This window comes from Bos javanicus, chromosome 2 (genome assembly GCF_032452875.1).
Source record: "Bos javanicus breed banteng chromosome 2, ARS-OSU_banteng_1.0, whole genome shotgun sequence".
In the NCBI taxonomy this organism is placed as follows: Eukaryota; Metazoa; Chordata; class Mammalia; order Artiodactyla; family Bovidae; genus Bos; species Bos javanicus.
The window spans coordinates 61,970,549-61,996,651 of NC_083869.1; the positions used below are offsets into that span (position 1 = coordinate 61,970,549).

At 37.9% G+C, this 26,103-nt stretch overlaps 1 protein-coding gene across 3 annotated transcripts in view; it reads left to right on the plus strand.

Annotated features, from left to right (window-relative positions):
- The window catches only part of ZRANB3 (zinc finger RANBP2-type containing 3), a 305,694-nt gene that overhangs the window by 98,466 nt on the left and 181,125 nt on the right, over positions 1–26,103 (plus strand). For 2 of the 3 annotated variants that reach the window (XM_061439301.1, XM_061439316.1), the window contains one exon: positions 19,688–19,706. In XM_061439301.1, coding sequence (XP_061295285.1) covers positions 19,688–19,706 — 19 coding nt within the window. Of the gene's footprint in view, positions 1–11,799; positions 12,283–19,687; positions 19,707–26,103 lie in introns of those variants that run through there. The other variant, XM_061439311.1, reaches the window with a different exon arrangement.

A 26,103-nucleotide genomic window follows, 5' to 3' on the forward strand; every position in this document is an offset into this window, starting at 1 on the left:
TCCATCTTTATTGTAGCAGTATTCACAGTAACTAAAATAAGATATCTATTGATGGATGAGTAAATAAAGAAAATATTATTTCTATATATAATGGAGTATTATTCAGCTTTAAAAATGAAGGTAGTCTTTTAATTTATGACAACATAGATATGAAGGGCATTATCCTAAATAAGATAAAGTGAAAGTGAAGTCGCTCAGTCGTGTCCGACTCTTTGCAACCACATGGACTGTAGCCTAACAGGTTCCACCATCCATGGGGTTTTCCAGGCAAGAATACTGGAGTGGGTTGCCATTTTCTTCTCCAGGAGATCTTCCCGACCCAGGGATTGAACCCAGGTCTCCCACATGGTAGGTATTGTAGGCTAGACACAAAAGGACAAATACTACATGGTTAACTTATATGTGGAATCTAAAAAAGCAAAAGTCCAGTTCATAATAAAAGAGAATAAAATGGTGGTTAGCAAGAGCTAGGGAGTGGGAGGAAGGGGAGATATTGGTCCAAGGGTACAAACTGTAGTTATAAGATAAATAGGTTCTGGATACCTCATTTACAGCATGGTGACTATAGTTAATAAATACATGCAGTTTGTTATGAGAGTAGATCTCAAGTGTTCTCACCACATACACACAAAAAATGGTAACTGTGGGAGGTGATGATTATGTTAATTAACTTGATTGTGATGTTTTACATATAATGAGGCTTCCCTCATAGCTCAGTTGGTAAAGAACCCGCCCGCAATGCAGGAGACCTGGATTCCATCCCTGGGTTGGGAAGATCCCCTGGAGAAGGGAAGGGTACCCTCTCCAGTATTCTGGCCTGGAGAATTCCATTGACTGTATAGTCCATGAGGTGACAAAGAGTCAGACACGACTGAGCGACTTTCACTTTCACACTTCATACATATATTAAAATATCATACTGTATATCTTAAACATATGCATTTTTTTACTTGCAAGTCATACCTCAAAAACCTGGAAGAAAGAAAAGTAATATGGTATTTTTAAACAGCAACCTCAGATAGCATTAGATCTTTAAGTGTTCATTCAACAGATGACATATTAAGTATGCCATCAACTGAAATTCACAGATTTTAAAAATATGTACCCTGTTGTGAGAAATAAGACCACAGATTCAAAGTTTATGGAGTAGGAAGGAATTAAAGGAAGACACATGAATTTTAGTTGAGTATCTCACCTCAATTTCTAGATTGCCTTTTATAGTCTTTCAATATGCTCTTAAAAGCATACAAAATTAGAAGATTTTTTTTAGATATTTTAAGTCATAAGATTATGATGTCAAGATATAAATCATTGCTTAATATTCTTTGTTCACTTATAATTGAGTGTTATTTGTAAAGAATGTTGACAATATGCTTTTGAAAGAGAAAGATCTCAGTATTTAGTCAGAGGGAGTAAACTGTAAGATTCTATCAGTTTGAGATAACTTTTCTCTAACTGGCTATCTCCATAACATTGTAGCTCTTTCTATCTATGGGATCTTATTTATTTTTCAACAATTATTTTGTATTCTTCAATTATGAATTTATAACAATTCTGTTTATATACTCAAGCACAGTGTTCTGTAATTAACTTATAAAATTACATCTATTGGCATGCACTCTGTGTGTTCACTCTTCTGATAAATCCACATTTCTTTTTTTCTTCATCCAGTCTTAATAGAAAGATTTAAGTATCAAGCCAAAATCATAATCCATTGACTCTGTACCAGAAATTACCTTCAGGTCACCACAGTTGCATTCTAAGATAGAGATTTGCAAACTTTTTCTTTAAAGGGCCAGAGAATAAATATTTTAGAGTTTGTGTGTCATACAGTCTCTAGTACTCATTTCTGTTTTTGTTGCACAAGAGCAGCCATTTAATACTATTTATATGAATGAACAGGACTGTGTTCCAATAAAACTTTATTTAAAAAAATTGATAGGCTCGGTTTGACTGATGAAGACTAATGTGCAAAATCTTCTTTTAAGGGAGTGAGAATTCTCTTTTTTTTTTTTATTTTCTATTATTTTCTTTTTAGAATTCTCTTTAGGTGCTGAGTTTTCTAGTAGCATATAATCCAAAGAACAGTACTATAAGAATATTCTGGATTATCTGAATAATTGCTTTAAAATCAGATGTGTATATTTGGTGCTCCCAGTTGCATTTAGGATTGTATGAGGCATCTCTCCTCCCCCATACACCTATACAAAATGGATCTTATTGCAATGCTGAATGAAGAAAGGATTTTACTGTTTTTAAGAAAGATAGAATAGAGAAAAAGGGACTAATTGAGCTATCACCTGGCACATAGGGGTACATGCAATGTAGAACATTATACTTGTGATGGAACTGATTGCTTTGTTTTAGCTTCCAAACTTTAACATATTGGTAATTATAATAGTCCTTATGATGAAGACTCTCTCCTCTGAATTACAGGCATAGTTATATATCTGTTTGATATAGATTTCTGTAACACCTTGGAGAAAACTTGATCTTTATGTGATAGAGGTGTCTACATTGTTTCCAAATCACTTCTTAAACTTAGCCTTGGAATTTGTGGTAGACCATGATATTCTCCAAGCTAGACTTCAGTGGTATGTGAACCGAGAACTTCCAGATGTTCAAGATGGATTTACAAAAGGAGATCAAATTGCCAACATCCATTGGATCCTAGAAAAAGCAAGAGAATTCCAGAAAAACATCTGCTTCTTTGACTACGCTAAAGCCTTTGACTGTGTGGGTCACAACAAACTGTGGGAAATTCTTAAAGAGATGAGAAGACCAGGTCACCTTACCTGCCTCCTGAGAAATCTGTATTCTGGTCAAGATGCAACAGTTAGAACCTGACATAGAACAATGGACTGGTTCCAAATTGGGAAAGGAGTATGTCAAGGCTGTATATTGTCACCCTGCTTACTTAACTTATATGCAGAATACATCATGAGAAACCCTGGGTATGATAAGAAAGCCTTCCTCGGTGATCAGTGCAAATAAATAGAGCAAAACATTAGAATGGGAAAGACTACAGATCTCTTCAAAAAAATTAAAGATATCAAGGTAACATTTCATGCAAAGATGGGTACAATAAAGGGGAGAAATGGTATGGAACTAACAGAAGCAGAAAATATTAAGAAGAGGTGGCAAGAATACACAGAAGAACTATACAAAAAGATCTTCACGACCCAGGTAATCACGATGGAATGATCACTCACCCAGAGCCAGACATCCTGGAATGTGAAGTCAAGTGGGCCTTAAGAAGCATCACTACAAACAAAGCTAGTGGAGGTGATCGAATTCCAGTTGAGCTATTTCAGATCCTAACAGATGATGCTGTTGACATGCTGCACTCAATATGCCAGCAATTTGGAATACTCAGCAGTGGCTACAGGACTGGAAAAAGGTTAGTTTTCATTCCAATCCCAAAGAAAGGCAATGCCAAAGAATGCTCAAACTACTGCACAATTGCTGTCATCTCACACGTTGGTAAAGTAACGCTCAAAATTCTCCAAGCCAGGCTTCAAGAATATGTGAACCGAGAACTTCCAGATGTTCAAGCTGGTTTTAGAAAAGGCAGAGGAACCAGAGATCAAATTGCCGACATCCGTTGGATCATCAAAAAAACGAGAGTTCCAGAAAAACATTTATTTCTGCTTTATTGACTATGCCAAAGCCTTTGACTGTGTGGATCACAACAAACTGTGGAAAATTCTTTAAGAGATGGGAATACCAGACCACCTGACCTGCCTCTTGAGAAACCTGTATGCAGGTCAGGAAGCAACAGTTGGAACTGGACGTGGAACAACAGACTGGTTCCAAATAGGAAAGGAGTACGTCAAGGCTGTATATTGTCACCCTGCTTATTTAACTTCTATGCAGAGTATATCATGAGAAATGGTGGGCTGGAAGAAGCACAAGCTGGAATCAAGATTGCCGAGAGAAATATTAATAACCTCAGATATGCAGATGACACCACCCTGATGGCAGAAAGTGAAGAGGAACTAAAAGGCTTCTTGATGAAAGTGAAAGAGGAGAGTGAAAAAGTTGGCTTAAAACTCAACATTCAAAAAATGAAGATCATGACATCTGGTCCCATCACTTCATGGGAAATAGATGGGGAAACAGTGGAAACAGTGTCAGACTTTGTTTTGGACTCCAAAATCACTGCAGATGGTGACTGCAGCCATGAAATTAAAAAACACTTGCTGGTTGGAAGAAAAGCTATGACCAACCTAGACAGCATAGTAAAAAGCAGAGACACTGCATTGCCAACAAAGGTTAAGTTTAGTTCAGTCACTCAGCCGTGTCCGACTCTGCGACCCCATGAACTGTACCATGTCAGGCCTCCCTGTCCATCACCAACTCCCAGAGTCCACCCAAACCCATTTCCATTGAGTCGGTGATGCCATCCAACCATCTAATCCTCTGTCGTCCCCTTCTCCTCCTGCCCTCAATATTTCCCAGCTTCGGGGTCTTTTCAAATGAGTTAGTTCTTCACATCAGGTGGCCAAAGTATCAGAGTTTCACCTTCAAAATCAGTCCCAGTAATGAACGCCCAGGACTGATCTCCTTTAGGATGGACTGGTTGGATCTCCTTGCAGTCCGAGGGACTCTCAAGTGTCTTCTTCAACACCACAGTTCAAAAGCATCAATTCTTTGGCACTCAGCTTTCTTTATAGTTGAACTCTCACATCCATACATGACCACTGGAAAAACCATAGCCTTGACTAGACAAACCTTTGTTGACAAAATAATGCCTCTGCTTTTTAAAATGCTGTCTAGGTTGGTCATAACTTTCCTTCCAAGGAGTAAGCGTCTTTTAATTTCATGGCTGCAGTCACCATCTGCAGTGATTTTGGAGCCCCCCAAAATAAAGTCAGCCACTGTTTCCACTGTTTCCCCATCTATTTGCCATGAAGTGATATATCTAGTCAAAACTATGGTTTTTCAAACAATCATGTATGGATGTGAGAGTTGGACTATAAAGAAAGCTGAATGCCAAAGAATTGATGCTTTTGAACTGTGATATTGGAGAAGTGTACTGTCTTGAGAGTCCCTTGGACTGCCAGGAGATCCAACCAGTCCATCCTAAAGGAAATCAATCCTGAATATTCTTTGGAAGAACTGATGCTGAAGCTGAAATTCCAATACTTTGGCCACCTGATGCGAAGAACTGACTTATTTGAAAAGACCGTGATGCTGGGAAAGATTGAAGACAGGAGGAGAAGGGACAACAGAAGATGAGATGGTTGGATGGCATCACTGACTCAATGGACATGAGTTTGAGTAAATTCCAGGAGTTGGTGATGGACAGGGAAGCCTAGAGTGCTGTAGTCCACCGGGTTGCAGAGAGTCAGACACGACTGAGCAACTGAACTGAACATCATTAGAAATGCGGGGCTGGATGAAGCACAAGCTGGAATCAAGATTGCAGGGTGAAATATCAATAACCCTGGATATGTAGACAGTCCCATCCTTATGGCAGAATGTGAAGAGGAACTGAAGAGCCTCTTTATGAAAGTGAAAGAGGAGAGTGCAAATGTTGGCTTAACACTCAACATTCAAAAAACAAAGATCATAGCATCCAGTCCCATCACTTCATGGCAAATAGATGGGGAAACAATGGAAACAGTGACAGACTTCATTTTCTTAATCTCCAAAATCACTGCAGATGGTGACTACCACCATGAAATTAAAAGATGCTTGCTCCTTGAAAGAAATACCATGACAAACCTAGATAGCAGATTAAAAAATAGAGACATCATTTTGCCGACAAAGGTCCATCTAATCAAAGCTATGGTTTTTCTAGTAGCCATGTATGGATATGAGAGTTAGACCAGAAAGAAGGCTGAATGCCAAAGACCTGATGTTTTTGAACTGTGGTGTTGGAGAGTCCCTTGGACTGCAAGGTGATCAAAATAGTCAATCCTAAATGAAATCAATTTTGACTATTCTTTGGAAGCATTGATTCTGAAGAGGAAGCTCCAATTCTTTGGCCACATGATGCAGAGAGCCAACTCATTAGAAAAGACCCTGATGCTGGGAAAGATTGAGGGCAGGAGAAAGGGATGGAGGAGCCTGTTGGATGGCATCACCAATTCAATGGACATGAGTTTTTGCAAACTCTTAGAAATAGTGAAGGACAGGGAAGCCTGGTGTGTTGCAGTCCTTGGGGTCAAAAAGAGTGGGACATGACTGAGTGACTGAACAACAACAACAATGATGTTACTTTCCCCAAATCCCTCTTCCCTTTACCCTCACTGACTCAACCCTGGGGGGTGGAATCTAAATGCCCAGCCAAAACTCCTCTTTTCTAAGCTCCATTTCAACTAGGAGTGGTTCTGTGACACAATGTGGCCAATGAAACCTTAGTAGAAGTTTCTGGATAGTGATTCTGGGAAAACTTGTTAAAATAGGGTCAACTCAGTTGGGATGTACCCTTTTGTCCTTTTCTTTTCTTCCTGCATCAAACAAGGATGCCAAACTTGGAACTGTAGCAGCCATCTTATGGCCTACTAGGAAGAAAGAATGAAAAGATTGTAGAGGTGTGGCTTTGACATCTTGGCTGCTGCTCTAGCAGGCGCTACTAACTCCAAGCTTCCTGGTAAGTAGCAGGAGAGGCAAAGTAATGGGGAAAATAGTCCTATCTATTTTGGTCATTACTTTGTGGCATTTTATTTGTGTGGCTGTTGTGAATTCCCTCTCATTACAGAAGTAAATACAGGATATGACACAGCTTAAATATTAAGTAGACGGAAGTCTATTTCTTTTTACCATAAAATCCCAAGGCATCAATTTTATTTCTGCAAAATGATACCATCTATCAAATTAATATTGTTAAATTGAATTGTTTTTATTTTGTGGTTTATTCCTCATTTCGTAAACGTGTTCTCATTTTTAAAATATTTTCTAAAATCTGTAAGTATAAGGAGTTTGTTCCTAGTTTTGGGTTTGTACTTATTTGACATTTTTTTTAATTAATAATAAGGTTTTGGGAGAATATTTTCCTTTGAAATAAGTTTGATGATTACTCAAATATGAGGCCCTGCTTGAGGCATTCATTCTGAACCCAGTCAATATTTTAATGCTTCGTCATATGCTTTTGAATGTAACTTTCATTGCACACTTAGATAGAAGTGACTACTCCTGTCTTTGGCCTTAATCTTGGCCTTGAAAGGACTTCAAGTACACTTATTGCTAATATATTTGCATCTTGCTCAGATAAAAGGCCTAGCACTATGCCTGGTGCTCAAAGGTATATCTGGTGAATGACCAAATCAATATTAGTGAATATCATGTGCTTGGTGGTTATTGAAATTTAAAATAATTTTTAATATGTGCTTCCACTAATTTAATATGTGCTTTCCTGGTGGCTCAGAGGTTAAAGCATCTGCCTGTAATGCGGGAGACCTGGGTTTGATCCCTGGGTTGGGAAGATCCCATGGAGAAGGAAATGGCAATCCATTCCAGTATTCTTGCCTGGAGAATCCCATGGATGGAGGAGCCTGGTGGGTTACAGTCCATGGGGTCACAAAGAGTCGGACATGACTGAGCAACTTCACTCACTCACTCACTCCACTAATTCAGCCTCACAGCTCCACAAGCTTGAGACAGTAATAAAAGTGCTCAGGCTTTATTAATATATAATTCAATAAATCCAAAATATAGGCTAAAAGGAATTTGTAGGCAAAAGATTATTTTATTTCCATGTTTTGAGAGAATTCTGTTTGTAATAAAACTATTTAACTTATTTCTCCATCTACCTAGCAATATTTAAGCATCTTTACTGTCTGAGCCACAAGGGGGCTTCCCCATCAATGGTGTACATGTCTTTATTAAGTGATTTTATTACTGTAAATCATTTTTACTACTTATAAATGGGGCTTCTCTGGTGGCTCAGCTGGTAAAGAATCTGCCTGCAATGAGGGAGACCTGGGTTGGGAAGATCCCTGGTAAGGGAATGGCCACCTACTCCAGTTAAGTATCCTTGCCTGGAGAATCTCATGGACAGAGGAGCCTGACGGGCTACAGTCCATGGAGTCGCAAACAGTTGGATACAGCTGAGTGACTAAGCACACAAAGTCACTTTAGACTAGATCAGGCAGACCTGAATTACTTCTTATTTGCTTTTTATATAAACTATATTTTTGTCTTTAACTCCAAAATATTCTAATGAATGTTATTGTCTAATCCCTTAAAATTCTCCCACTAATTATTGCAGGAATATTCACCTTTTTTTGACCTGCAGTTGTATAAATAGTTACAAATAATTGTGTGAAAACTAACATGTGATATAATGGCCCAGGGGAAATTATTATACACCCTGAAAACAATAATAATTCTCTCAAAATAGCTTAGATACACCATTTTTTTAAACCCTAGGAGGATGCAGACACTATTTACTGTTTTGCTCTTTATTCTTGAAAGTTACAGGGTAATTTTGTGCTAATGAAGTCAGACTAATGAAGCATAATATTTTGAAGATATTATCACGCACTAGGGGTTAGTTTAATTTTTAAAAAACTCATGAACAGGAAGAGCAATTCTTTTTGAAACTTCATTGGGTTGTTGGTATACACACAGATTTATTTATACTCCCCCACATCTCTTATGTACCTTGAAATTATTACCAGACTTTTATGTCCTTCCTGTGTGTGATTGGTGTTTCATAATGGGTAAAAAGAACTGACACAAAAGAAATCACTAAATGTTATCTTAGTCTGTTTTTCAAAGTCATAACATGTACAGCAGATATGGGTTGCTTCATGTAAAATCTTTCTCCTCTCCTTCCCTGTCAACAGAGCCTAGAATTCTTTGGATGTACCTTCCATGTGTCTCTGAACATGGTGGGTAAGGCTATGTTCTCTGGAGCTACTTAGGATGAACCAGCAGAACGATGACATGAGTAGACTACACCTGGAAATCATCCCACCCTGGATTTCTCATTATATATTATGTGATATATTAATTCTCTTTAGTGGTTAAGCCATTTTGACTTGTTTCTTTCCTTGCATCCTCATGAAAACAGGGTTTATAAAACCAGTTTTTAAAGTCGTCACATTTCCTTCCATTTTTAATGGCTAAATTGGAAGCCACTGCCCTCTGTTGTCTAGTCACTAAGTTATGTCCTACACTTTTGACTTAGCATAGACTTAGCAACCCAGGGACAGTGGAGCCTGGTGGGCTGCCGTCTATGGGGTCGCACAGAGTCAGACACAACTGAAGTGACTTAGCAGCAGCAGCAGACTTAGCCCACCAGGCTCCACTGTCTGTGGAATTTTCAAAGCAAGAATACTAGTGTGGTTTGCCACTTCCTTCTCCAGGGGATCTTCCTGACCCAGGAATGGGACCCACGTCTCTTGTATTGGCAGGCTTATTTTTTGCCACTGAGCCACCAGGGAAGCCCATTGTCCTTTGTATCTTCCCTTTGTTCACTGCCAGTACTTACTTTTTGACAGTGAACATAGTTATTTGGAGTTTATTGAACAGAACTTATTATCACCATCATAACAACACTAAAGTTCTTATGGTATCTTTTTATTTACAATGTATTATCTCATTTTATCCCAGCATAGCTTACTTGACTTGTTGTTCAGTCACTAAGTCATGTTGGACTCTTTGCAACCCCATGGACTGCAGCACTCATGACTTCCCTGTCTGTCACTATCTCCCAGAGTTTTCTCAAACTCATGTCCATTGGGTCTGTGATGCCATCCAATCATCTCATCTTCTCTCACCCGCTGCAGGGTCTTTTCCAGTGAGTCAGCTCTTCACATCAGGTGGCCAAAGTATTAGAGCTTCAACTTCAGAATCAGTCCTTCCAGTGAATTTTCAGAGTTGATTTCCTTTAGGATTAACTGGTTTGATATCAAACTTGGCTTAGTCATTTCATAAAACAGATGAGACTTAAGAAACTGGCGATAGAGGTCTAAGATATGTTTAACTATATGCTTGCAAATAAGAGCATTGCTTTAAGCTTTTACAGTTATGAGGCAGACCAATTTGATTCACAAACAAAATAAATGCTTCTGTTTTGTAGCTTTTGTTTTTAACAGAAATTTCTAACCCAAGGGTAAGAGTCACAGACTCAAATCCATTGTTTAAATAATCCCTTTAGAGGTTTGATTGTTTTTGTTTTAATCAAGTGCTTAATTAGCTTCAGTTTCAAATATAAACATGTATCCTATGCCATAATAACTTCAGGATATTCAGGGAAAAGTTCCAAAAAGCGGTTTTAAATATGCATCTATCTGGAGTATATTGTAAAAGCCTTAGGTGCAGATTTAGGACTTGTGTATGTGTGGTACTTAAAACTATGAGGGTGAATGACAGCTTTAGGAATTTAAGAGGAGCACAAGGAGAATGTGACTGAAGATTGAACACAGAAGAAGTGGAGTAGCAGAGGAGGCACCAGGAAATGGGGCAGAGATGAAAGCTAGTAGGAGAATCAGGAGTGGCTGGGAGGCCCAGGAGATCTTTTCCAGAAAATGTTGTTCTACTGCAGACAGTATGAAAAACCAAGCTAGTTGAGAGCTGAAGCAGAGGGTTTCCTGACCACATATATTTACCATTTGTCAAAGCAAGAAATTTTTTTTTTTCTAATTTTCAACCTCAATTCCGCCCCCCACCCCCGCCTTTCTCTTTTATGTTGCATGTTAATATCATGTTACAGTATTATATTGTGGACTTTAGGGATTTTACATAAGATTAGGAAAGGTGTAGATCTTAAGTTATTAGTTGTGACACACATACATATCTATACACACACACACACACACATACGTACATACTGTATTCATATGCACACACGTATATTAACTTGTATTCACAGAGCCTGTTTCCAGAAAACTACACAAGAAATTGGTTACAGCCAATGTCTGGAACACCCTTGAGGAATAGCGATTGGAGAAAGATTTTCTATTTTTGTACCTCTTAAAGCATGTGGATATAATGTATCCCCAAGTAAATAATATTAAAAGTAAACAAATAAAACACAGGCCATTTTATCATGTTGAACTTTGATAGTTATGGGGAAAGGGATTTTAAGATACGGCTCTAGCTAGAAAAATTGTTGTGACTTGCTTCTCTGAACTCCTGGCCCTGTGGCTTAGTCTATAGGGAATAGTGGGTGGGTTTATTAAAGTAACATTAAGTTGTTGTTCCGTTGCTAAGTCATGTCCAACTCTTTGCCACCCCATGGACTGTAGTGCACCAGGTTTCCCTGTCTTTCACTATCTCCCAGAGTTTGCTCAAACTCATGTCCATTGAGTCAGTGATATCATCCAGCCATCTCATCCTCTGTTGCCCCTTCTTCTCCTGCCTTCAATCTTTCCCAACATCAGAGTCTTTTCTAATGAATTGGCTCTTCCCGTCAGGTGACCAGAGTACTGGAGCTTGAGCATCAGTCCTTCCAATGAATATTCAGGGTTAGGATTAACCTGGTTTTAGGATTGACTGGTTTGAACTCCTTGCTATCCAAGGGACTCTCAAGAGTCTTCTCCAGCACCACAATTCGAAAGCATCAATTCTTTAGTCTCAGCCATCTTTATGGTACAACTCTCACATCTGTACATGACTACTGGAAAAACCATAGCTTTGACTGTACAGACCTTTGTTGACTAACATTAAGTTAGCATTGGTCAAATATACCATACTAAAGGGTGATATGGTAGTATATTAACCATATTAAATTGTTATGGACGGTTTCATATGAATATCCAAAAAGTCAGTATTCTTCCTGGGATAATAGCCCACATCTGAGGTCACAGCATGCATGGTAATTGATTAAGCAGATTCTGTTTTCATGTACTGAGTCCTGAATTCTGTACTTCTGATTCAAAACAGAATTTGTTGTTTGGTCACTGAGTTGTGTCTGACTCTTTGCAGCCCTATGAACTGCAGCTCACCAGGCTTCCCTGTCCTTCTATGTCTCCTTGAGTTGGCTTAAACTCATGTCCATTGAGTCAGTGATACCATCCAACCATATCATCCTCTGTCGTCCCATTCTCCTCCTGCCTTCAATTTTTCCCAGCATCAGTCGGGTGGCCAAGTATTGGAACTTCAGCTTCAGCATCAGTCCTTCCAAGGAATATTCAGGATTGATTTCCCTCAGGATTGCCTGGTTTGATCTCCTTGCTGTCCAAGTGACTCTCAAGAGTCTTCTCTAGCACTACAGTTCTAAAGCCTCAGTTCTTCAGTGCTCAGCCTTCTTTATGGTTGAACTCATATCCATCCATGACTACTGGAAAAACTGTAGCTTTGACTCAATGGACCTTTGTCAGCAAGGTAATGTCTCTGCTTTTCAACTAGGTTTTTCATACAGAATTAGAGCATTAAGTTCTGAATGTCATCAAAATATTCTCTTGGAGAGTTTTTCTATTTTCTTTTGACATGATTTATTCAAAAGAGATATGGGTGTTAATTATTGAAAAGGTATTTTGTTTTTTTTTAATATAAGGAAATTGGAGAAAAGCTTCCACTTAAACACACATTATTTTGTTCTATGAGTCTTAGAAGAGAAATTTAGCTGGTATGTAGAGTGATTGTTAGGAAAGTATAATGCTGTTCAGTTTTCTCTTTTCTACCTGTATTTGAATTGGGGTTTAAAATAGCTAACACTGAACATGTACATCCATAGATATGGCTGCTGCAAATACCAGAATATATATGTCTTGATACTGTAAGTGGTGATTAATGTAAGGAGCCTCAAGGTTTTGGAAACAACTCAGTGAAATGGAAAGTTGCTTTTTTGATGTCTGCAGCCATGCTGGATAAGCTATGATTCAAGCAATTAACAATGAATTTGGAACAAAGAAATGTTATTTTTTTTTTATGAAAACGGAAAACTGAACTGCTTGTTAAATTCAGATAAAATTGTATAGCTATTGGCATACCAAACCAGGTTTGACAAATAAAATGCATATTCTTTAATGAAGGTTTTCATTCTAGCTGTAGGTTAAAGTCCCTATAATATGGATTGTATTTGCTATTTCCCAGTGGGAGAAAAAAACTGTTTATATTTCCATAGATATAATGTAATTCTGTGTAATAATGTGATAATGGACAGTCCTTCATTTACAAATGAAGTTTAGGCTTTAGTTTCATTCAGATATGATATAAAATTTCTATGAAGTGAGAAATTGGATTAGCTATATTTTCACTTTTTATATTATGGTCTCCATCAGTCATGTTTATTGTTTTCCTTCTCAGTGTTGACTCCGTGCCCATTGTTCGGGTTTTCAACATGTTATATGGCTACTTCCCTATTTTTAGTTTTTCTCTTGTTTTTTGCTACCAAAATTCCTTTCTGATTACTCTGTATCTGTTGCCTCCCTTTTTTTTTTTTTTAAACTATCCACAATCCTCTCAACAAATGAGAACTGCAAGTGAGCTTACATATGAGCTTAGTATGGTGTCCTTTTAGTCATCCTTTGCAGCATTTGACACTGTTAACCCATTTACCCTGTTTTGAAATGTGTATCCCCTGGACTTCTTAGTCCCTGAACCTTGTTCTCTACCTCCATAAATATTTTTAGTTCCTTCCCTTTGCTTTCAGAATAAGAGTGGTTCCCAAGGTTGTAGGCATGAAAAAAATTCCTTCCTTTTTTTTTTTTTTTTTACAGTTTTTGCAGGAGAACCCCATTCTTTTCTACTTCTTCTGTTACCATCTTCTACTTCTTCTGTTACCGTCTTCATGCATAGCTACTTGACCATTTTTATTTGTTGTCTTAACTTGATTGCCAAGTGTCTGATCCACAGATGTTACGCTCATAGAGTCAGTGATTGGGTTATGTATAGTATTTTGTCTTTTTAAAATATCTTCTCTATTCCCTACTTTTCTTTTGAGCAGTAGTACTACCATATTTATGTGTTCCCCGTACAGAATAATTCCTTTAGACAGTAATCTCTACTCAGTCTCTGCCCTTCTTCTCTTTCCATTGTCTCCTGAACCCTTTCAGGTGAGGCTTTTGTTCCCTACTGTTCTATCAAAGTTGCTCTTGTCAGGGCTGTGAATGATCTCTTCCCAAATCAAATGATCAATTCTTAGACCGAATTTCACTAGACTTGTCAGCAGCATTTGTCATAGTTGTTCATTAGCGCCGTCCCAAAACAGTTTCTTAACTTGGCCTCAAGGTCACTACATTCTTCTTGTATCTTTTTATATTACTGGATCCTTCTCAGTTTCCTTTGCTGGATCTTTCTCCCTTTTGTGACCTCTTATTGTTGGAGCGCTCCAGGGCTTTCTGTCAGTAGCTCTCTTCTTCCTAGGTGATCCCATTTAGTCTCCTGACTTTAAATATCACCAGTTTGGTTTTCTGGAGCTTCCCTGGTGGCTCAGTGGTAAAGAATCTGCCTACCAGTACAGGAGATGTGGATTTGATCCCTGGATTAGGAAGATCCACTGAAGAAGGAAATGGCAATTTACTTCAGTATTCTTGCCTGGAAAATCCCATAGACAGAGGAGCCTGGTGGGCTACTTAGTCCGTGGGATTGCAGAAGAGTTGTAGACAACTTAGTGACTAAACAACAAGAACAAATTTAGTATTCTGCTTTAGAATAATTTTAGTACTGCCTCTCTCCGTTGTTACCACCCTTCAGTTTTGCACTTTCAGATTGCAGAATGAGGTCCTTCCACTTGCAGAGTCTTCATTTAGAATATACATCATCCACTCAATTCATGTATATATAGTTTCATTGCCAATCACATTTCCTTTTCGTCTTCTATCTTGAATCTGTATTCAGTTAGTTCAGTTCAGTCCCTCAGTCGTGTCTGACTCTTGGCGACCCCATGAATCTCAGCACGCCAGGCCTCCCTGTCCATCACCTACTCCCAGAGTTCACTCAGACTCACGTCCATCGAGTCAGTGATGCCATCCAGCCATCTCATCCTCTGTCGTCCCCTTCTCCTCCTGCCCCCAATCCCTCCCAGCATCAGAGTCTTTTCCAATGAGTCAACTCTTCGCATGAGGTGGCCAAAGTACTGGAGTTTAAGCTTTAGCATCATTCCTTCCAAAGTAATCCCAAGGCTGATCTCCTTAAGATTTGAATGGTTGGATCTCCTTGCAGTCCAAGGGACTCTCAAGAGTCTTCTCCAACACCACAGTTCAAAAGCATCAATTCTTCGGTGCTCAGCCTTCTTCACAGTCCAACTCTCACATCCATACATGACCACAGGAAAAACCACAGCCTTGACTAGACGAACCTTTGTTAGCAAAGTAATGTCTGTGCTTTTCAATATGCTATCTAGGTTGGTCATAACTTTCCTTCCAAGGAGTAAGCATCTTTTAATTTCATGGCTGCAGTCACCACCTGCAGTGATTTTGGAACCCAGTTGTTTGATTATTTTTCTCAAATATTTTTCTTCAAATGGTTTGCCTAAGTGATATAATCTTGGCGATCTTGATTAGCTGCATGTCTCTTTGCCATCCCACCCACTCCAGTGTTCTTGCCTGGAGAATCCCAGGGACAGAGGAGCCTGGTAGGCTGCTGTCTCTGGGGTCGCACAGAGTCGGACACGACTGAAGTGACTTAGCAACTGGATATAAGATTCATGAGTTCTGCTTTCCTTTCAAGTAGTCTAGATTAGTTTCTGTTGTTTTTTAGTTTTCTGATGTTGATGATAAAAGTGCAATGCAGTTGTTTTTTTTCCCTTTATTGATAATTTTTATTTCAGTCTAAATACTTACAAGGTTTTCTTTTTATTCATAAGATTAATGAATTTTATGAGGATGTGAGTAGATATTTGTCTTTTCTTTTCAGCTCACCCTGAAATGAGGTTCTCCATTTCAGTTATCCATCAGAAGTGTTTTTTTTAGCCCAAAGAAATTTCTTTAATTTTTGCTTCTCCTTTGTATATTGTGTCCTTTCTCCTTTTGAACAATTTTTCACATTAGTTTTCAGGTTCTGTTCTTCAAGTGTTTTTTCTTTGCACTTCATCTCATAGTCTACTGATTTAGCTGTCAGTAATAATCATCTTTTTAAAAAATTTATATATTCAATTTAGTTTGGAAATCATGCAAGGGAGTGTGTGTGTTTGTTGCATTAGAATTTATTTAGGTGCTATAACAATTTTTGTGTAGGTGTTTAGTCTTTCTAGCACTGCTATTTCACTAGATATATATTCTGATTATTTACTTGTATTCTGTTCTTTCAGATGATGGGGCCTCTCACATGATCAGTTATTTTTCTATGATTGTTATTGTTGTTGTTTAGTCGCCAAGTTGTGTCTGACTCTTTGAGACCCCATGGAAGCCCACCAGGCTTCCCTGTCCCTCATCATCTCCCGGAGTTTGCCCAAGTTCATGTCTATTGAATTGGTGATGCCATCCAACTGTCTCTCATCCTCTGTCGTGCTCTTCTCCTTCTGTCTTCAGTCTTCACCAGGGTCTTTCCCAATGAGTCAGCTGTCCACATCAGGTGGCCAAAGTTTTGGAGCTTCAGCTTCAGTGATGACTGTTTCTATGACAGATCATTGGAAATCAAGTCTGGTTGCTGAACTATTGTAAATAGCAGGACTGCCAGAGGTTGGGACAGATATAGTGCCTAAATTTGAAGGACAGTCAGCCCCACTAGAAGTACCTGAAGGAAGCTCAGTGCTCTTTGATGGACTTGAACTGTCCTGGTTTCCAAAGTTCGGAAGACCCACCTGTCTCATGTTAGGAGAATCCAGCATAACCAGAGGGCTGGAAGACAATCTTACAACTGAGGTCTTCAGATACTTAAAAGCCAAGCCAAGGCAGTGATCCGCAGCCATCAGTCGTGTCAATTGTTGCCCAGGGCTCTGATGCTATTTTTCAGTCGGTTAACCACCCATGGGGTGATTTAGCTGCCTAACAGTTTGCTCTGATGTTACTTCACTAGAGTCATAAACCTCATCTAGCAGCCTGCAGGTCACAGTAGCTGCTTAACTTTAGAAAGTTAAGAAACTTGGAGTTGGGCATAGAAAATAAGCCACAGTCAAGGTGTTATATTACAGACTATCCTTGATCCTTTCTCATTCCAATGCCTTTATATTCTAATGACTCTCAGATTTATTATATCAGTCCCTGCTATTCCCCTGACTCACATATCCCGTGCCCCACCCAACAGTACAACTGGGGTATCTAACGGATACCAGAAAGGCTATAGATCCAAACCTTTTTTTTTTAATCTTGCTGCAACTTGCAGGATCTTAGCTCCCCAACCAGGGATTGAACTCTGCCCCCTGAAGTGGAAGCATGGAGTCCTAACCACTGGACCATCAGGGAAGTCCCCCAAACAGAACTTTTGATTGTGACCTCCAAACCTGCTGTTCTCCCCACCCTTCCCTTCTCAGTGAATGCATTACCACCATTTTTTCACAGTTAATTGCTTAAGCCAGTATCTTAAGATTCATTTTTGACTTCTTTCCCCTGTTTCATATCCATGATATCTCTATCCCAATTGTTCAGCATATCCTATTGACTGTGCTTTCAAAATGTGTCTAAACTGACCACTTTTCACCAACTCTGTCTCTATCATGCATCCATATATTGTTGTTCCTCTCTTGTTCTACTTCAGGTGCCTCCTATCTGCTCTCTCTGTTTCTGCTCTTGTCCTCTATAGTTTATTCTCTAGAAGCCAGAGTAATGTTTTTAAAAAGTTAAATGTTGCTTACTTCCAAAGGATTCTAAGGAAATCTAGACTTCATGCCATTGCTTATGGCTGTCCATGGTCAGGACCTAAGGTGCTTCCAACCTTATTTTCTACCATTTGCCATGACTCAGTGCATTTTAATCACATTAGACTCCCTCCGTTTGCTTAACTACATCATAACCATCTTATCTCAGAGCTCTTGCATTTGCTCATTACTTTGTTTAGAGTTCTCCTCCTCCAGATTTTCTCATGATTCCCTTCCGCATTAAATTTATGACAACTTATTCAGATCTGTTTGAATTGCTTTATCGTAAAGATTATTCCTGACCACTATATAAAGTAGAAACTCCCTTACTTCCCTATTCCACTTACCTTGTTTCAGTTTTTTTAATGGCACATATCACCACTAAGATCATTTATTTGTTCATTGTCAGAAGTTCTTCCAGTCGCCCTGTATGAGGAAAAACCTTTAAATGCTCTATCCCTAGGACTTGGGCTTCCCAGGCGGCTCAGTGGTAAAGAATCTGCCTGCCAATGCAAGAGCCGCAGGTTTGATCTGGGTCTTGAAGATCCCTTGGAGGAGAAAATAGCAACCGACTCCAGTATTGCTGCTAGGGAAATCCCATGGAAGAGGAGGCCGGCGGGCTACAGTCCATGGGGTCGCAAAGAGTCTAACACGATTGAGCACACAAACTTATGGTAGTGCTAGTCACATAATGTTGTTCGGTCACTAAGTTGGGTATGACTCTGCAACCCCATGAACTGCAGCAGCCAGGCTTCCCTGTCCTCCCCTATGTCCCAGAGTTTGTTCAAACTCATGTCCATTGAGTCGGTGATACCATCCAACCATCTCATCCTCTGTTACTCCCTTCTCTTCCCTATTGAGTTACTTAACAGGCACTCAATAAATAATATATACTTCAAATGACATCTTTATCAAATTTGAATTGGATGTTAAAATGAAAAAGTAGGTATACATGTAAATCTTCCTGGAAATAAGTCATATTTTTCAAAGTATTGCTTTTTAGTTTTCTACTTTTCCAGCCTGTTTGGAAAAAATGTAATAAACTTGTTACTCTTGCATATGTTTTAAATTTCAGTTAGACTATTTATATTTTATTTTCCCATAAAAACTTAATATATAACCTACCATCTTTTTTTCATTTTAAGAACAAAATTCCATTTTACCTGTAGGTTATTTCTTAATAATGTATTTATTACCAAATTCTTAATTTGTGTTTTATGTTAAAAGAAAGCATGTAATATAGTATAATGTCAAGGCCGTTGGGATTAAAGGAATGAGAAAAATGCAAATAGGGACTTTTTCCTTTCTGATTTTTATAATATTCCAGTTTTTCTTTTTTTCCAAATTTCCTGGATATCACCTTGGTTAAGAGATTGGTTTTTCCCCTTATGATGTACTCACTGTCTCTAAAGGACCCCTCGTGATCTGGACCGTATCTGCTATCCTTTGTTTTGTTCTTTGCTTTTTTCTTCTAATTATGACCTTAGTTTATGCCCCTGTCCTCAATTTCCAGTGGATAGAATTTACTTCTGTAGGTTAATAAGAAAGAATAGGGAGGAGAAAATTTAGTGAAATAATAGTAGAATACAAAATTCAGCTTGAAAGTGGCCTAGCATGTATAATATAGCATATATTAATATAATTTTTTGTAAAACATGTTAATGCACTTTAATACAGCATCTGTCTAATCTCTAGGGGAGACCAGTAAACCTTACTTACTGGTAAGGAGGGAAGTCATTGGTACAATCACTTGCTGTTTTGCTCACGTTTTCGAAGGGTCATTGTAGCTATCGTCATGGGTGGGCATTGGGAAACAGCGTATCTGAAACTAACAGTCCCACATAACCATATGCCGTTGGCAGCTGGAGAGTCTTGTAAGTCAGGAAAGGCCCTTATTCTTATGCACACTTATAAACACCTCTCTCTGGCTTAGTGCTATAATGTGTAAACTGTTTTGTGGCAAGCTACTTAACAACGCTTAATCAAAACTTTTTAAATGGTTGACTTTGGTAATTAAGACATTAATTTGGTTTTATTTTTATTTTTTTCCAGGTGTATGGTGGCTGATGAAGTAAGTGTTTTCATGATTTTTATGTGGTTTATAAAGTTCCCCAGCCAGTTTTTATTGTCTGCTATTTACCCTGTACTCTCTCTCATGTGACTGTGCATCTGCATATGGAGAGGAGAAGGGGAGGGCGAGGAGGAGGGTGGCAGGGCAGCAGCAGAGAGAATAAGAATGGGAAAGAGAATGTGCGTGTGTGTTTGTGTGTGCATGCATGCAGGGCATGCATTTGGAACATGTTAGTATTAACATTAGTGATCCAAAAATTCTGTATTTGTGGCCTCAGAAGAATGAATGCAACCCCAAACAAAGCTGAACTCTTCTTTACTTGTCAAAATGCTGCTTTCTTAGAACCTGGACTTTTAAGATTTTGCTCTAAAGATTATTTTTAATTGTTTTGTATAAGTGTGAAATGTACTATTCAAATGGTGTTTTATTGTCACTAATCAATTTGATACCTTTGAGTGGCATGTACTTGTATATACTCATATTCAGATTTTTCCACTGAAAGGGAAGCTCTTGCTACATAAGCTGCAGTACTCTGCATGCATTCTAAGTAAATTTAAGTCAATAAAGTTCTGATTTTTTATATCATTTTGAAACATGTTTTCATGATATCTTTAATGATAATAGCAAAACATATACATTTAAAAATATGTCAGAGATGAAGAAAATGGATACTGAATTTTTTAAAAAGATATGTGAGACCATAAAAAATTCTCCCAATTAGCTATTTTTTAATTTAATTTACATGTAGACTCACCAATGGTGTATCTCTAGGAAAAAAGTAAATAAGAGTATAACATGCAAATGAATGCCAAGCAGAAGGTTGATATACGGCTTCTTGGTTCATGCTGACTTATAATTACTGAAGTTTTTAGTTTGAACTCTTTATAGACATTTGTTTAGACTAAATGTTACAGTTAGAAACATAGTCATTGCCTGTGAAAAAGTTCAATGGTGTAATTAAAGAGACAGGACATGGACATTTGGAAAAAAAGTAGAAATGTCTATTTTGGAACAAGATGAATTCCGAAAGAATCTACATAAATTTATAGATTTGAGAGTCCAAAATTACTAAAAGAGGCTTAGGTTTTTAGTCCCTGAATATGTTTTCACCAAATAGTATAAATTCATACTTCAAAACCTCAAAACTAGGTATAACCATTTTATATAACGTATAAATCGGTGCTGCATGTATTGATGTATGTATACATTATTTTTTAAACAGACCAGTTTTATGTTCACAGTCAATATAACATGCAGTATTATTTGGTAATCTCCTCAAGTGATTCATGGGGAACATTTTACTGGCTATGACATTGCTACCTTGTTCCTCAATTTGGTGTTATAGTGGTTTGAATATGCCTTAAATGTGCAGAATCATTCATGGATTGAAATAAACATTTGATTAGCACCTGAACTCTGCTTAGCATTTATATTTCCCTGTTTTCTCAGTTAACATTAGACTAAGGATGGTGCATGATGAGTTCACGATGAATGCTTTAGCCAACAAGAGTTTTTCATTATACTCTTCACTTTTCATCACCTATTATTTACAGTTACACTTGTCACATGTTGAAGGATTTGTGGTAATCTTTTGAAACTATTATTTTTTAATTTAATAAATTTAAAAGAACCATTTAATATTTCAGTACTTAAAAGAAGATTCCCCTTTTGTGTCCCTCATATCTCCTCCCTTTTCACCAGCATTTTAAAGACTCTTAGTTTTTACACTTATTTGACTTTCCAAAGTTCATTATGTTGAATCCCCTATCAATAAGGTTAATTAAGGAAAAATCCTCAGTTTAACATATAAGTACAAAAAGTAGTCACAGAAATAGCATAGTGTTGTAAATTAAATTCTAAGATCACAGCTCAAAATATAATAACATCCTCTGTGTTTTGATTGAATTGAAATGCCATTTCTGTGGAGTCTTATTGAGCTAATATGGATGAAAGTGAGTAAATTAAAAGTCTTGAAATAGAAAGAACTTGTATATATGTAAATTATATGAACTCTGGTTTGACCTTCATTTTATTTTCTAATACTGTTCTCCTTCTCTTGCTCTTATCACAAAACAACAGTAGTGAAGTCAGAGAAGGAAATGCAGCTTATAATTTTGATTTTAAATTTAAAAAATATATTTTGATATGAATGAATTTTTGACTTATCAATAGATAGAGCTTTAGGAGAACAATTTTACATCTGTATTATTAACCTCTTTTATTTTTTTTTTAAATGCTTGAATACCTACTTGGAGTCTTGTATAATTTAACTGTCTGCTGTAATCTTTCCTCCCTAGCTTTAGAAGCAAATGACTTCCTTCACTGGTATAACTGCATCCTCTTCTTCTATCTTTCTACTAATGTCTTTTCTAATGTATCAAATCTTTGTGGAATTATATAATCTCTCTATTACGTATAAAATTGGAATGGTGACTTATTTGTTTGTCTAATTGTGTGATCTTTGAGTATTTATTATAAAACTATGTTTCAGATAACCAACAAAGCTTCAACTTTTAATCAAATTAACTTTGCAGACTTAGCTTAAGCTCTTTTAATTCCTGTTTCCCTTTCTTGGTTTACTGTAGTTAAGTGTTGTCTCAAGAGCTATACAGTAAACATACAGAAACTCTTTTGAAGTACTGTTCCCTTAATAATGGAATTTTGGGCCACAGTCTGTAGTCAGGCTCTTGCACTATTACCTTTGCTGTTTCTTAATAGTTTTTTAACCACTGTGTTTTTGTTCTGTTGAAAATGTTTATTCACAGAAAGATTTTAAATGTGAAAAATAACTTCACATTAACATATACCAGGTAATTCAAGTGGATACACATGAGCAAAATATTAAACCTACACACTTAATACCTTATTTTCAGGGATTTAAAGGCAATTATTTTTTGTAGAAGCTTAGTGTTTACAAATTTTTGTGATGTTTGTTTTTACTTAAGAAAATGAGATTAACATCCTGGGTTTAGATGAATAGCTTAATAATTTCGCAGCTATGGACAAAATGTTGTCAGGACTTGGATCTGTCTTCTCTGTGTATTGAATCTATTATCAGAGTCAGAAAATTCCTACTTTCCTCGTTTGTAATATTTTTGTTAGTACTCTACTTTAGTCGTCTCCCCCTACACTTTTCCCTAAGTTTCCTTCCTGTTACTTGAGAAAACATTTGGAGGCAGAGGGATGGTATACCAAATAAAGTATTGCTTTCCTTCCTTTTTCAGAAGAAAAGGAAACCGTTTGTCAAAGCTAAGCCACTTGGCTTACTTTGTGACTATTTTGGGATTAATAGATAAATATTTGGAACAGAGACCAGAGACTTATCATTATGGATAATCTTTTTTTTTTTTTTTTGTCAAGGTGCTTCTCTGGAAGAAAAGTTTGGAGGGGAAAGGCTGTGGAAACTGTTGAATGCTTGCAGAAGTTTTTCTGGAGGCTGAAGTTTGAAAAGCCTTGTGATTTTCTCTGCAGGCAGAAATCTGTAGGTGTCTCAAAACACCAAAGAACCCCCTTTAGAAGATTATTTCTGAGCAGAATACCTTAAAATTGATACTGTGATATAGACTCTGCCAACATTTTAGGTTTGAGGACTAAAACATTAAACCAAACGTGAAGAATTTTAGTTTTCCTTTTACATAAGCCGACCTTGGTTTGACAAAGTGAGCTGAGATGATAGTTTTTATTCCATTTGCTTCTACAAATCCTTCTTTCCCTTTACGAGACCCTGGTGGAATTGAATCCTCTCTGAGATTTTACTGTTTCTGATAAGCAGAAACATAACCCCTTTGGCGTGGTGGTCCATTTTTGTTGAGTGAATAGACTGATTAAAATCTTAATACTTAATTAACACATATGTGCCAGATTCTGTTCTACTGATTTAGATGTATTCATTTATTTCACCTCTGGACAACCCAATAGAATGTTATGATTATTACTACCACCATCATTTTTTAGATGAGAAAGCTGAAGTACAGGTATGTTAACACATGCTAGGAGCTGGTATCGAATCTGAAATAATCCAGCTCCCAAGTCCATTATTGCTGTTCTATACAAAGTCTGCAGGCACCAGACTTTCTGTTTTGAAAGGATTCTTAAATACAGAAGACTCTGTAAGATACAGTGCTCAAATGGATGAAACTGAATGATAAGTGACAGCATTTGTGCTGTTGAGACTGTTCTCTAAAACGGTATCATTTGCCTGCTTGTTCCTCATTTCTAAGGCCAGCTTTACTATTTTTTGAATGTCCTTTCTTAAAAATAACTTTTACATTTTAGAATAGTCTTTTTTAAATTTTTTTGGTTGCACTGGGTCTTCGTTGCTGCTCGCAGCCTCTCTCTAGTTGTGGAGAGCAGGGGCTACTCTTTGTTGCAGTGCATGGGCTTCTCATTGTGCGGGTTTCTCTTGTTGTGGAGCATAGGCGCTAGGCATTGAGCTTCAGTAATGGCAGCAGGTTGACTCTGTATTTGTGGGGTGCAGGCTCCAGGGCACGGGGGCTTTAGTAGTTGTGGCTCATGGGTTCTAGAGCATGGGCTCAGTAGTTGTGGTGAACGGGCTTTAGTTGCTCTGTGGCATGTGGAATCTTCCTGGACCAGGGTAGAACCCGTGACCCCTCCGATGGCAGGTAGATTGTTATCCACTGTCTGTCCCACCAGGAAAGTTCAGTAACACTTTTAGTTTTATACAGTTATTGTGAAGATAGTACAGAGAACTCTTTTACGCCCCAAAGCTAGTCCCCCAGTATTAGTTACTTTACTATACTAATAGTAATGTGTCTCAAATAATGAACCAATATTCATATATTAGTACTGTTAACTGAAAACCATACTTTATTTAGACATCCTGTGGTTTTTACTGATGTCCTTTTTCTTTTGCAGGAGTCCATCCATGTTTTATAACATATAACTCCATTATGTGTTTTAAATAGACAGGTGGTTGTTGTTCAGTTGCTCAGTCATGTTCAACTCTGTGACCCCATGGATTGCAGCACATCAGGCTTCCCTGTCCTTCACCATCTCCCAGAGCTTGCTCAAGCTCATGTCGATTGAGTTGGTGATGCCATCCAACCATCTTGTCCTCTGTTGTCCCCTTTAACTCTTGCCGTCAATCTTCCCCAGCATCAGGGTCTTTTCTAATGAGTTGGCTCTTCGCACAGGTGACCAAAGTATTGGAGCTTCAGCTTCAGCATCAGTCCTTCCAATGAATGTTCAGGGTTGATTTCCTTTAGGATTGACTGGTTTGATCTCTTTGCAGTCCAAGGGACCTCAAGAGTCTTTTCCAGCACCACAGTTCTAAACATCAATTCTTCAGTACACAGCCTTCTTTATGGTCCAACTCTCACATCCACATGACTAACCAATAGCTTCTCCTGGTTGTGAGTTTCTCAGACTTCCTTTGTTGTTGAAGACCTTTACAGTCTTGAGAATTAATAGTTTAGTATTTGGTAAAATGTCTCTTAATTGGGATATGTTGTCTGATGGTTTTCTCATGATCAGACTGGGGTAATGTGTTTTGACAAAAAGACCACAGAGGTAAAGTGCCGTTGTCACCATGTAATAGCAAGGGTACATAATATCAATTTAACTTATCACTATTGATGTTAACCTTGATTACCTGGCTTGATGTAATGTTTGTCAGGGTTTTACCCTGTAAAATTACTGGGTTTATTGTTGTTGTTCCTTCCCATACTGTGTTTTTTAAAAGAAAATAACTGTATGTAGCCCATACTTAAGGAATGGGGATTTATGTTCTACTTCCTTAAAGGCAGAGTAAATATATAAATTGGGCTACCCTGGTGGCTCAGTGGTAAGGAATCTGCCGGCCAATACAGGAGACGCAGGTTCAATCCCTGGAGAAAATCCAGGAAGGTCCCCTGGAGAAGGAAATGGCAAACCACTCTAGTAACTCCAGTATTCTTGCCTGGAATATTCCATGGACAGAGGAACCTGGCAATCTAGGTCACAAAAAGAGTAGGACATAACTGAGCTACTAAACAACAACAAATACATAAATTATTTGGAATTCATTTGTTCACTCACTTACTTTACTGTGTATTTATATAGGTAGGACTCATGGACATTCATCTTATATTTTGGGTTATTATCAGTACTTTTAAATTGTGTTACACAAATGGTTCCAGCTTTGGCTGTTGGGAGGTCTTTTAATTCACTCCTGTGTTCCATGACGTGCCCGCTTCTCTATAGGTTGTTCTGTTTGGGGTTTTGTGTTTTCTTTGTTTTCCCAGTATTTTCTTACTTTCTGGCACTATAAGATGCTCCAGAGTTCTCTTGTATATTTCCTACCACAGTCCTTGAATCGGCCGTTTCTCCAGGAAATCCTGGTTCTTCTTATTGGAGAAAGATACTGAAATCAGATCTAGGTGGTAGGTGTACTCATTTT